This window comes from Thalassophryne amazonica, chromosome 23 (assembly GCF_902500255.1).
Source record: "Thalassophryne amazonica chromosome 23, fThaAma1.1, whole genome shotgun sequence".
NCBI classification, from domain to species: domain Eukaryota; kingdom Metazoa; phylum Chordata; class Actinopteri; order Batrachoidiformes; family Batrachoididae; genus Thalassophryne; species Thalassophryne amazonica.
Window position 1 is genome coordinate 25,601,039 of NC_047125.1, and position 14,364 is coordinate 25,615,402.

The 14,364-nt window shown below is 40.8% G+C and overlaps 1 protein-coding gene across 1 annotated transcript in view; it reads left to right on the forward strand.

Annotated features, from left to right (window-relative positions):
- Positions 1–2,086: 2,086 nt before the first annotated feature.
- The window catches only part of LOC117505418 (neurexin-2-like), a gene marked incomplete at its 5' end in the record, with an annotated part of 131,807 nt that continues 119,529 nt past the window's right edge, over positions 2,087–14,364 (forward strand). Inside the window, one exon of the mRNA XM_034165063.1 lies at positions 2,087–2,410. Within this exon, the coding sequence (XP_034020954.1) occupies positions 2,087–2,410 (324 nt within the window). The remainder of the gene's footprint in view (positions 2,411–14,364) is intronic.

Sequence of the window (14,364 nt, forward strand, 5' to 3'; positions counted from 1 at the left end):
GAGAGGTAAAAAGATGTGAGACCACTTCGCCGCACTCCGCGGTGCGACTCGTCCCGCTGGTTGTTGCGCTGTCGCTGTCATTCTTTCTGTTATGACAGCTGCAGGTGTTTTTTTTTTTTTCCATTCCAGACAGAAGCGCACTGTGTCATCCCCTGCTGCTGTTTGGCACGTGTCCATGAACCAAACTGGCTGTTGTGACTGGCAGTGGCCTCACTGCTCATTGCGGCGGAAGGAGCGCACATGCTGCAAACAGACTGACAGGAATTAGCAAAGTTTTTAAATCGCCTCGTCACAGCTTTGTTCCACTTACTTCTCTCTCTCACCCCCCCCAATTCAGAAATCTTGGCACAAATTTCAACCCAGCTGTCAAGTCTGTAGGAAATACTTTTCATTTTGACCACGCAACCATAGCATCGTAGGCTAACATGACGCTACACATTAATGGTTTCATGGATTCATTTCCTTTTCCTGAAGGGTGAAAAAGTCCAGAGTGGAAGATATGAGGGTTTTTTGTTTGTTTCTTTTTCATCATGGCCATGTGGGAGGCAGATGGCGCCAAATTGGAAGAGTATGGTGGATGGTCAACCAGCTGGATGCCAACATCATGCATGGCAACCACCATAGATTGTATATATTCAAATACTGGACAAATTCTCCATGACGTCACCTATGAGTTTGAGTTTCAAGTTCAAACAGGGCATCTATGTTGGCATCTTGGCGATGGCTGACTCCGTAAACTCCTGGCGAGGGAGATTCGGTGATGCTCAGCTAGCACCATGTGGTGAATGTGATAGCATTTGCAGGCCATCTAGACCTCTTCTTCAAGACACTCCCTACCCAAAGAAAAGCAAGATATTCAAAGGTTTCGACAGTGTAAGATGCTTGACTCCGTGCGATTCCACCGAAAATGTTTATGTTTGTTCGTATATCGCCAAAATGGACAGAAATTGTGAACAAATTCAGCCTCAAACCCCTGTAGCACTGCCTTGGCATAGTGCTTGGTATAGATCAGGCATTGTGTCTTTCAAGAACCATACAGGGTGACAAATGACTTTTTGACAAGTGGTGTACCTTCTCGGAAAGCCAATACCCCAAACTTTGGCCAGGCGAGAGCTGCTTGGGTGCAAACAACCAAGGTTCCCCAATTTCTCACTTGGCCCATTACAACGCCTGCTTAGCTGGTCTAGTTATGGAACCATGGAGGCGCTCTCAAAGGGCTTGGATATTGAAACGTGAAACTGAACAGCTTCAAGCCTTCCAATATCTCAAATATGCTCCCTAATTGCGCCTCTTGGCTTTCATGTTACATGAAGATATTGGGCGGTGTCTGCATAAAAGCATCGGAAAATTCAAGCCTTAATTAGGGCGCTGCTGGCAGGTGGCATTTCAAATCAGTAATTTAAATCTTTTTTGGGTGTTATGTCACACCTTCCCACAGCTTGTGCCACAATTAATCCTCATTAATTATACATAGTACGACACATTAGAACTTCCTCTTTCAAAATTTGCATGATTGGACCTGGTGCAATTTGGATATATTCATAGCAGAGGCAGCTTTTCATGGTATAATGTGATTTTGGTCACATCTATGGATGTTTGGCAAATTAAAGAAAAAAACACAAGCAAAAGAATGATATACTATATACACTATGGCCTTAAAAGACACCATCTGTTCTAGTAGATTGGCATTCCATCCCTCCACCTGACCTCTAAAGACTCTTGCAATCAATATAGTGCATTGAGACATTTCTAACACCTTTGTGAGACACACTGGACCCTAGTTTCCAACCAATGGGGTAACTTTACCTGCATGAATATTTGAGGAAGTTCTTCTGCAGGCACTTGGTGATACAATGGTGGCGATGAATAGTGACTACCACCAACTTTCGCCGCCTTCATTGAAGCATCAATTACCTGTTGACCATTCGACCTTCATAGATCCCTTGCAGTACACACTTAAGTAAGACTTAAGTTACTGTTAGTGTTACCTACATTGCTGTTAGCCAAAGCAACATCTAAGTATTTGTAAACCACATCAGACTCCGTAGCGGCCAATAATATTTGTTTGTGTAACATCTGAACAACTTGCTCCTCTCTTTCTTTTTCAGGTAAGGAAGAGTCAGTTGCTACCTTCAAGGGCAACGAGTTTTTCTGCTATGACCTGTCGCTAACGCCCATCCAGAGCAGCACCGACGAGATCACGCTCTCCTTCCGCACGCTGCAACGCAATGGCCTCATGCTGCACACCGGCAAGTCGGCGGACTACGTCAACCTTTCTTTGAAGAGTGGCGCCGTTTGGCTGGTCATCAACCTGGGCTCGGGGGCCTTTGAGGCCCTGGTCGAGCCCGTCAATGGCAAGTTCAACGACAATGCCTGGCATGATGTGCGCGTCACCCGCAACCTGCGCCAGGTAAACATCGCACGGCCAGTCCAGGGCTAACGTGGTGTCAGCCGCCCATTTCATGTCGGTGACTTTAATTCTTTTTACTTTACCTTCATCGTTTTACTTTCAAACAGGGCACATGGACCGCCTCAGTGTTGTACCCGCCGCTAAAGTTGCTTTCCTCTGTTACAGCAGTCGTTTCAAGTCGGAGATGAACATGAAGCTGGTTCTCTTTTTCTTTTTAGCAGCTTTACCGACAAGTTCCGCTTCCCTTTCATATCCAGCTCACTCACTCTCAGCTATTCATTTTGAAAAGAACGGAAATTCAACATGGCAGTCATTAGCGCCATCGTTTTGGGTAGTTTAATGCACTGATTGCTTTCTATCTTAAGTATTAGCATAGTTAGTTACACATGAGTAGTTACCATTAGAATATGCAGTCATGCTACTGTTCATGTCCACTACTAACTATTAGTGTTAACTGCATAGAGTTAGTATCACGCGGCATGTTAGCGGTATGATGTCAGAAGAATTATGGCTAATGGTGTACTTTTCCCCCATATGACATGAATCAATTGGTTTTATAAACATTTTAATGCCAAACTAAAAATGCAGTACAGCAAACAATAGAACAAAAACTAAAATTAGGCAGCACTGCTAAAAATAAAGGTGCAAGCCTCTCATTTAAGCTAGCTCTCATTTACTGTTAGCCAAACAAGCTTACTATTGCATCTTTTCCCCCAAAATGTTATTAAACAATGTTATTAAAACTTCAGCGGATGTTTAAAGTACAAGAACCAGCAATCATAAATACTTTTAAAATCTAAAATTTTAATAAAAAGCAGTTGCCTCGGTGGCCACCACACCATAGCTGAAAAAGAAGCTCAGTTCAAGCTACATACAACTTCAAAATTACAACCGCTCCTAAAACCCATCATGTATGTGGTGAGAAAATTATTCCCTGTGAAAATGATTACCCCTAGCAAAAAGGCAAAGCATGTCCACCAGGTGGGAGACAGGGTGATACAAAACAAAGTCACTTTTTGTATTAATGTAGTTCCTCAAAGTTCAATAAATTGTAATCAGTTAATTCTCATTTTATGCGCTTTTCAACTGAAGATTTAAATTATGAAAGCCTTTACTGGTTGTTTGCATTATTGTGTGAACAAATTGGACTAATTTATCCATTTATTCCAAACCTCACAATACTCTCACTGAGCTGCACTGTTAATTTCGACAGCATGTTTTGATCTAGTTTTAGTAATCTGAATTGTTTAGTATTACGCTACATTTAGTTGACTAAATATATTTAGTCAGTTAACTACATATCCTGTCGGGTTAGTTGACTAACCTCATATTAGGTGACTAAAACAATTCCAGTGAGTAAAACTTAAACTAAATGATATCTTAGTCAAGATTATGACCAAATGAAACCACATTATATATATATATATATATATATATATATATTTTTTTTTTTTTTTTTTTTTGAAAATGTGATTTTTGTTCATTTGGAGATCTACTACTACTACTACTGCTGCTGATACACATGTATTTCCTTCTCAGCAATTTGGGCAAAATGTTATTTCTCTAAAGGTAAAGGTGAATAGAACACTGCTGCTTGATTGTTAATAATATTTTAAATTGATTAAGTTTTTTTTTGAGGTCCTTTAATAAAGCTTTGGTGCAAAGTGAAATCTTTATCACTTTAATGTGTTGAATAAACGTGCACGTGTATTTATCTTTTTTTTTTTTTGCACTGCAATAAAAGTACACTCAGCTCGATTCTGAAAGCAAAAGGTCATCAATTGGCAGTGAGACGTGATCAATTTCACTTAAAAAAAGCCTTGCTTGCTTCAGATTTTTTTTGATCATCGTAATTGGAATAAATGGCCCGTTGGCCTTAATAATAGGTTCTGTAATTGGCCGATGTGGATGCATTAACAAAAGGATGGTGCATCAGCTTGTCCGAAACATCCACTTAAAGTGCGTAAAAAAAAAAAAAGCCAATAGTATCAAACTTCTGTACTTTTTAAAACTACAGGAAAAGAGGGAGGGAAAAAAAAGCAGCAAAGTGCATTTAAATTACAGGGAGCGATTGCCATGACAACCACACTGCAATTTCTGTCATATCTCAGGAATAATGATGCTGATTGCACCAAGGGAACTTTGGAGTGGAAACAGATTTGATCCTTGCACGTTGTGCACACTCGACGTTCGGTGGGGTTGGTGTTTTGTTTCTTTTTGGGGGGGGGGGTCAGCTGTGTGGGATCACTATAAATTGTTTATGTATTCCTGTTTTTGCAATATCAATTAAAATGCACAAGATTTGCATGGAATGTGGAGCAGAAATACTTTTCTTAATTCTGAAAAATTCAGCAACTATTTCCAGGTAAGGATTTCTATACAATACTGCACAAAGTAGTAAAAAAAGCATTTTACCATTATTCATACAAGTAAAAGACTAACATTATCCTTTCTGACAATGTTTAAAACAAGACGCAGTGGTCCTTTAATGGCCTGTAGGCCGATGTTTTAGAAATGAGAGAAAATGACACACAGGTCATGTGACTTCAACCACACCCTCTCCTAATTTCCATCTCCATGTGATAGGATTATTCCTGCACATATCCCGGACATGTCCAGCAGGTGGCAGACGGGTATGTGGCATAAGATATTCCTTGTAACAACATCAGTGTTCAGAACTTAAACATAAAGTTTCTTCTCTTCATTCTTGAACTGGTTTAAACGCTTTACCTTTTGAACCGGGACTATCTGGATTTTTTTTAAACAACCTCTAATTTCCAAGGCTTTGGAAAAATCTAGACATGTACCTTGTAAAATCAATCAATCAATCAATCAATTTTTTTTTTTATATAGCGCCAAATCACAACAAACAGTTGCCCCAAGGCGCTTTATATTGTAAGGCAAGGCCATACAATAATGATGTAAAAACCCCAACGGTCCCAAAACGACCCCCTGTGAGCAAGCACTTGGCTACAGTGGGAAGGAAAAACTCCCTTTTAACAGGAAGAAACCTCCAGCAGAACCAGGCTCAGGGAGGGGCAGTCTTCTGCTGGGACTGGTTGGGGCTGAGGGAGAGAACCAGGAAAAAGACATGCTGTGGAGGGGAGCAGAGATCGATCACTAATGATTAAATGCAGAGTGGTGCATACAGAGCAAAAAGAGAAAGAACAGTGCATCATGGGAACCCCCCAGCAGTCTACGTCTATAGCAGCATAACTAAGGGATGGTTCAGGGTCACCTGATCCAGCCCTAACTATAAGCTTTAGCAAAAAGGAAAGTTTTAAGCCTAATCTTAAAAGTAGAGAGGGTGTCTGTCTCCCTGATCTGAATGGGAGCTGGTCCCACAGGAGAGGAGCCTGAAAGCTGAAGGCTCTGCCTCCCATTCTACTCTTACAAACCCTAGGAACTACAAGTAAGCCTGCAGTCTGAGAGCGAAGCGCTCTATTGGGGTGTATAGGTACTACGAGGTCCTAAGATAAGATGGGACTGATTATTCAAAACCTTATAAGTAAGAAGAAGAATTTTAAAAATCTATTCTAGAATTAACAGGAAGCCAATGAAGAGAGGCCAATATGGTGAGATATGCTCTCTCCTTCTAGTCCCCGTCAGCACTCTAGCTGCAGCATTTTGAATTAACTGAAGGCTTTTTAGGGAACTTTTAGGACAACCTGATAATAATGAATTACAATAGTCCAGCCTAGAGGAAATAATGCATGAATTAGTTTTTCAGCATCACTCTGAGACAAGACCTTTCTGATTTTAGAGATATTGCGTAAATGCAAAAAAGCAGTCCTACATATTTGTTTAATATGCGCTTTGAATGACATATCCTGATTCAAAAATGACTCCAAGATTTCTCACAGTATTACTAGAGGTCAGGGTAATGCCATCCAGAGTAAGGATCTGGTTAGACACCATGTTTCTAAGATTTGTGGGGCCAAGTACAATAACTTCAGTTTTATCTGAGTTTAAAAGCAGGAAATTAGAGGTCATCCATGTCTTTATGTCTGTAGACAATCCTGCAGTTAGCTAATGGTGTGTGTCATCTGGCTTCATGGATAGATAAAGCTGGGTATCATCTGCGTAACATGAAATTTAAGCAATACCGTCTAATAATACTGCCTAAGGGAAGCATATATAAGTGAATAAAATTGGTCCTAGCACAGAACCTTGTGGAACTCCATAATTAACTTTAGTCTGTGAAGAAGATTCCCCATTTACATGAACAAATTGTAATCTATTAGACAAATATGATTCAAACCACCGCAGCGCAGTGCCTTTAATACCTATGGCATGCTCTAATCTCTGTAATAAAATTTTATGGTCAACAGTATCAAAAGCAGCACTGAGGTCTAACAGAACAAGCACAGAGATGAGTCCACTGTCCGAGGCCATAAGAAGATCATTTGTAACCTTCACTAATGGCTGTTTCTGTACTATGATGAAGTTCTAAAACCTGACTGAAACTCTTCAAATAGACCATTCCTCTGCAGATGATCAGTTAGCTGTTTTACAACTACCCTTTCAAGAATTTTTGAGAGAAAAGAAGGTTGGAGATTGGCCTTAATTAGCTAAGATAGCTGGGTCAGTGATGGCTTTTAAGTAATGGTTTAATTACTGCCACCTTAAAAGCCTGTGGTACATAGCCAACTAACAAAGATAGATTGATCATATTTAAGATCGAAGCATTAAATAATGGTAGGGCTTCCTTGAGCAGCCTGGTAGGAATGGGGTCTAATAAACATGTTGATGGTTTGGATGAAGTAACTAATGAAAATAACTCAGACAGAACAATCGGGAGAGAAAGAGTCTAACCAAATACCGGCATCACTGAAAGCAGCCAAAGATAACGATACGTCTTTGGGATGGTTATGAGTAATTTTTTCTCTAATAGTTAAAATTTGTTAGCAAAGAAAGTCATGAACTCATTACTAGTTTAAAGTTAATGGAATACTCAGCTCAATAGAGCTCTGACTCTTTGTCAGCCTGGCTACAGTGCTGAAAAGAAACCTGGGTTGTTCTTATTTTCTTCAATTAGTGATGAGTAGAAAGATGTCCTAGCTTTACGGAGGGCTTTTTTATAGAGCAACAGACTCTTTTTCCAGGCTAAGTGAAGATCTTCTAAATTAGTGAGACGCCATTTCCTCTCCAACTTACGGGTTATCTGCTTTAAGCTACGAGTTTGAGAGTTATACCATGGAGTCAGACACTTCTGATTTAAAGCTCTCTTTTTCAGAGGAGCTACCGCATCCAAAGCTGTCTTCAATGAGGATGTAAAACTATTGACGAGATACTCTATCTCCCTTACAGAGTTTAGGTAGCTACTCTGCACTGTGTTGTTATATGGCATTAGAGAACATAAAGAAGGAATCATATCCTAAACCTAGTTACAGCGCTTTCTGAAAGACTTCTAGTGTAATGAAACTTATTCCCACTGCTGGGTAGTCCATCAGAGTAAATGTAATGTTATTAAAAAATGATCAGACAGAAGGGAGTTTTCAGGGAATACTGTTAAGTCTTCTATTTCCATACCATAAGTCAGAACAAGATCTAAGATATGATTAAAGTGGTGGGTGGACTCATTTACTTTTTGAGCAAAGCCAATAGAGTCTAATAATAGATAAATGCAGTGTTGAGGCTGTCATTCTCAGCATCTGTGTGGATGTTAAAAATCGCCCACTATAATTATCTTATCTGAGCTAAGCACTAAGTCAGACAAAAGGTCTGAAAATTCACAGAGACACTCACAGTAACGACCAGGTGGACGATAGATAATAACAAATAAAACTGGTTTTTGGGACTTCCAATTTGGATGGACAAGACTAGAGACAAGCTTTCCAATGAATTAAAGCTCTGTCTGGGTTTTTGATTAATTAATAAGCTGGAATGGAAGATTGCTGCTAATCCACCGCCCCAGCCCGTGCTACGAGCATTCTGACAGTTAGTGTGACTCGGGGGTGTTGACTCATTTAAACTAACATATTCCTCCTGCTGTAACCAGGTTTCTGTTAGGCAGAATAAATCAATATGTTGATCAATTATTATATCATTTACCAACAGGGACTTAGAAGAGAGAGACCTAATGTTTAATAGACACATTTAACTGTTTTAGTCTGTGGTGCAGTTGAAGGTGCTATATTATTTTTTCTTTTTGAATTTTATGCTTAAATAGATTTTGCTGGTTATTGGTAGTCTGGGAGCAGCACCGTCTCTACGGGGATGGGGTAATGAGGGGATGGCAGGGGGGAGTGAAGCTGCAGAGAGGTGTGTAAGACTACAACTCTGCTTCCTGGTCCCAACCCTGGATAGTCACGGTTTGGAGGATTTAAGAAATTAGCCAGATTTCTAGAAATGAGAGCTGCTCCATCCAAAGTGGGATGGATGCCGTCTCTCCTAACAAGACCAGGGTTTTCCCCAGAAGCTTTGCCAATTATCTATGAAGCCAACCTCATTTTTTGGACACCACTCAGACAGCCAGCAATTCAAGGAGAACATGCGGCCTAAACATGTCACTCCCGGTCTGATTGGGGAGGGGCCCAGAGGAAAACTACAGAGTCCGACATTGTTTTTGCAAAGTTACAACCGATTTAATGTTAATTTTAGTGACCTCCGATTGGCGTATACGGGTGTCATTACTGCCGACGTGAATTACAATCTTACCAAATTTACGCTTAGCCTTAACCAGCAGTTTCAAATTTCCTTCAATGTCGCCTGCTCTGGCCCCCGGAAGACAATTGACTATGGTTGCTGGTGTCGCTAACTTCACATTTCTCAAAACAGAGTCGCCAATAACCAGAGTTTGATCCTCGGCGGGTTGTGTCGTCGAGTGGGGAAAAACTGTTAGAAATGTGAACGGGTTTGGCGGTGTACACGGGGCTTCTGTTTAGGGCTACGCTTCCTCCTCACAGTCACCCAGTCAGCCTGCTTTCCCGGCTGCTCGGGATCTGCCAAGGGGGAACTAACGGCGGCTAAGCTACCTTGGTCTGCACCGACTACAGGGGCCTGGCTAGCTGTAGAATTTTCCACGGTGCGGAGCCGAGTCTCCAATTTCGCCCAGCCTGGCCTCCAAAGCTACGAATAAGCTACACTTATATTACAAGTACCATTACTGCTAAAGGAGGCCGAGGAATAACTAAACATTTCACACCCAGAGCAGAAAAGTGCGGGAGAGGACAGGAGAAGCCGCCATGCTAAATCGGCTAAGAGCTAGTAGCTACGCTAAGCTAGCGGATTCCTAAAAACACGCAACAGTGAATAATGTGTAAATAATTTAGAGGTGATTCAGCAGAAGGAGTGCTTTAGTTAAGGCACGTAAAGATTACACTGGGAAACAAATCGTAATCTAGATAACTAGATCAATCTAACTGCGCAGATTAACAGCTAACAGATACAGAAAAACACCGCTGTGCTCCGGAACAGGAAGTGATACAATACCGCAGTGAGAGCCAACCACCAGTAGAGGCAAGCAAGCAAGTGCAAAATACAGGTAGTGGATGGATGAATGGAGTTATAGATAGATTACTAGATAGACTTCTTGACAAAGATCATTCCCTCTAAACTGTTAACAAAAACAATAGAGCAATAATGGCTTTAATCTTGTTACTCACCAAATTAAAAAGGCATATAACCGTGACAAAGTGGTTAAAATTTTGTAAACCACAATCCACATGATCAAGACTAAAAGCAAGTTTGCTTTTATGACAAACTATACACTTGCTTGTCTCCTACTGGACAAACCTGGGCATGCTGCATGACAAAATCTTATCACCACATGCAAAATTGAAATTAGGAGCAGGTGTGATTGAGGTTAAGTGTAGCATGGAATTAGCCTGTTATTATTTACCTTTTCCACCTCTTAGTTCTGGTAGCTGAGGCTGGTGATGACCAAGGCTGCTACTACTTATGTAGCTAAGGTTGTAAAAGTAGTAATTTTTAGATCATTTGTTTGGTAATATGATGATAGTTGAAGGAAGCCACCCACTAAAAGATGAACATTGCATCCTGCTAACAGTTTCCATCAACAACTTCTACTTTGGCTTGCTTAACTGGTGGTAAACATCAAATAATTCCTTCATATAACTGAAAAAAAAACCCTAAACAAACAAACAAAAAACATTTAACAGGACATTGTGAAATCACTCACTGAACACTGCTGGATTCCTGTTGATGTTCGGGGGCTCGTCCGGAACTTGCTGTGCGAATAGTCATGCGCATTCTACAATGAGCTCACGGAGCAGTAAAGCCTTTGAGCTCACCACACGTGTATATGTATTTTCTCCACGTAAACCCTATGAATTTTGTCCAGTTTTGTGCAAGGGAAAATGAAGCAGACAGAATTAGGTGATGGAGGCTCTCTGCCAAGGATTAGTGGGGGAGGTGGGCCTGAATGCCCAGTGGACAACCGCAGGATCAGAGCTCCCCTCTGTGGTGCATGGAAGCACTGCAGGCATGCGTGTGTGATATCTGAGGAGTTTGGGGAGTTGCCGTGGTGCGTGCTTGACAGACAGGCAAGTACACTCAGAGTGACCCCCCATCCCCCCATCATGCAGCACAAAAATCACACGCCAATCCCTCCTTCATAGCATACATGCTGATTAGCATGAGCTCCCTTCCTCTGCCCCTTTCTTCCCTCCCTATCTCCCTGGAATGACAGTTAGTATTGAGTGTGTGTTGGAGGCATTGGCTTTGGCGACTGTGCTCCCTCGCTCTCCGTTGGATGAAATATATAGTACACTGCAGACTGAGGAAAGTCAAAGGACGAGAGAGAGAGTGAGAGAGAGAGAGCAACTCTAAGGAAAGTGGGCACATCTAGTTCACAGTGCAGGAAAAGCAAAATAGGACACTGTTTTAAAAATAGTAAGGATAATTAAGTGTACAGAGGCAATGTTGTTAATGATTAGCCAAACTGCTTAAATAAAACCCTGTTGCTGCTTTATTTATTTATTTTTCAGGAAGTATTTACTGATCCCCGTGTTTTGGAAAATATAATAGGTGAAAGATTTCCAGGAAATGTACTATGGATGTTGCTACTCTCGCATGGTGCTAATTTTATCGTGTGGTTTGAACATGCTAACCACTGTTTTCAATGTAGACTGTTCACATACCTGGTAAACTCTCTGTGATGTCCGCCATAGTTTGTCTGAGGAGCAGCTTTGACGCTAACATGGGCAGGTTTGGATTTCAAAATCTTGACAGTATATGACGCCGCCCTGCTTTTTGACCAAAAGGTGCGGTAGATGGGCAAGACTGGTATGGACCTCCAAAGGACAGTTGAAGCTCAAATACACCCACCTGGGTTTGGGCTATCGATGATACATACCTGACAAACAGTGTAGCTAACCTAGTTGCTCTTACCTGCTAATTAGTGCTAATTACAGTTAGCGTTTTCTTTAATGCAGCCTGACAGTTGTTGTATGTGCAATGCCACTGTAACAACCTGGTCAGGATAAATGTGGTAGTGCCACATGATGCCACATCCACCACACTACAGAGCCACCTTAGCTTCTGGATGGGAACCGCAGGTAGACAACTGGTCCCCACCTCTCAAACATAGCCACCTTGCCAGAAAGTGCAATACTAATCCCTAATATTAGGTACCATCTAACACCAACTCGAAGGTCAGAAAATGTACCTGCTTTTAATTTTGCCTACATGCTAGCATGCTACAGCATACACTATTTGTTGCACCATAAAATGGGCACAGTTTCACTCTTCTTGCCACAAGATTAATCATCAAGAGGGGCCGTATTTGTTTTTGATGGTATTTTCCAAAGAGGTCATTGGGAATTCTCCTAACATTTCCGTACTCCCTGCACAGGGAAAAGTATACTGTGTTCTTTCCCTTTCACTATGACTTACACCATGGGCAGTTTTTGATATTCAAGTAGGTCTAGTTGATCTGACTCAATGTACTTGGATATCATGACATGACATTTGATGTCAGTACCCCACTACAAGATCATATGTATGATCCCACTTCTGACACCAAATGTTCCTTCACAAGCAACGTGTGTTGAAGACTCTTCAACACATAATATGCCTTGCCGCATATTGTGTGTTGAAGAGTCTTCATGGAAATGTGTTATCAGGGTCTTCTCTTGACCACTCATCCAAAGTTTAACATCAGTGGTTACATTTAACATTCACTCTGGTAGGCTAACTGGTAGACTGAAGGTTCATGAACTTTTTAGTTAGCATTACCTACAGTTACCATTCCAATAGTAAACAAACATTTTTAACATTGGGGGATTGGTATTCACTTTTGAACCTAACGTAAAGTGGCCACTCAAGGAATGGCAGGTTTTAGTACTTCCACACTGGCTTTTTTAGCCACAGAGGTTACCACTTAACAAACTAACGTCAGCTTGCTAATGCTAACATTTGCATTAGCCAATATTAACTTACTAAACCTCCTTCAAGAGCTAACATGTTGTAGCACAATAATGCTAACCTTTTTTTTTTTTTTTTGCTATTAGCATTAGCCATTCCTACATTTTGAGCTCTGTCGCTCTACTCCAGTTTAAATTTCGGACTGACGGGTCACTCGACGTCAAGATTAAAACATCATTAGTGAGAATATCATTATTTATTTGTCCGTGGGAGATTTTTAATGCAGTATGATCTTCATTCCTTTTGAAAATTATGGATTTCCAAATGCACTGTAGCATTATAAATTCTCCATCTATCATTTACTCGCCTTGTAATTCCACTGACGAAGACGTCAACATATTAAAACTCAAATTTATTTCATACGAGATGACAGAATAAGCACACCGCCCGCCCCGCTCAATCAATACTTGATGGCCTCCCTCCATTCCGTGCCATTTTTCTTCCTCCGTCTCTTACTTGTTAAGATTGTTTTTCATCCATTTTCTGGAATGCATCATGAGCTGCAATTACCCTCCCCACTCATCCGTCCATCCTTGCCTCCTCTCCTTCCCCTCTCATCCAGCCAACCTCCAAGAGGCAGCCAGAAACCCTAAGAGAGAACCAATCAATTTCTCTCTCTCTCTTGCTCTCTCTCACACACACATTTTCACTCCGGCTCTCTCATTCCTGGTTGCTAGCAATTTGTCACTTAGCAACATGTCTGCTGTGCAGCTGGTGAATCACCCCTGGCTCAATATTCCAGTAGTTCCATTAACCTGCTCCTTACAGCAAATTTCGTCATGATAATAGCATTGATTTTTATTATTATTACTATTATTATTTTAAAGTGTGGAATGGTCAAGGCAGTTTGTATGCAACAGCCAGAGGAGGGGTATTTTTGATACTGTAAATATAATAATACAAATTTGAAATATTCACCATTATTGTTTTGAAGTTGAGTTGCAAATTTTATATAATTTGCTTTTTGGGCCTTTGGGGAAAAGGAAAAACAGTAATGCAACAGCATAATTTTTAAAAGTGTTTTGAAGGTTCAATCTGGTTAGATTTCTTTTTTGAGGTAAAATAAAGGGTATGTATGGTGGAATATGTCCACAGACACAGACAGAGAGCATGTCCTCGTGTACTGTGATAAATATTCCAGAGAAAGGCCAGAGCTTCTCTCAGAATTTAGAAGAATAGGCCTGAAAGAACTTTCTATAGGAAGTATTTTAGACATACGGTCAAGTGGGAGGGGTAAGTGTTGACTTATTAACTACTTGAAAGACGCTGGACTCATCAAGGGGATTTAGTACTGCAATAACAGACTGATGCAGAAGGTGGCAGCAATGCAACATTAAGGACATCTGCTGCCCTTATCCACCATAGAAGAAGAGAGTTGCGCTTGATTTGTTCACAGGGGTACGATAGAGTGCATTTCAGCATTTACAAAATGCCACCAAAAAATCAAATAAAAGTACTTAATTTACTCATACGAGGTCTGTGATGAAAAAAGCGGTCCTTTTTATTTTTTTCAAAAAATAAATGGATTTGATTCATACGTTTTTACGTCAGACAAGCTTGAACCC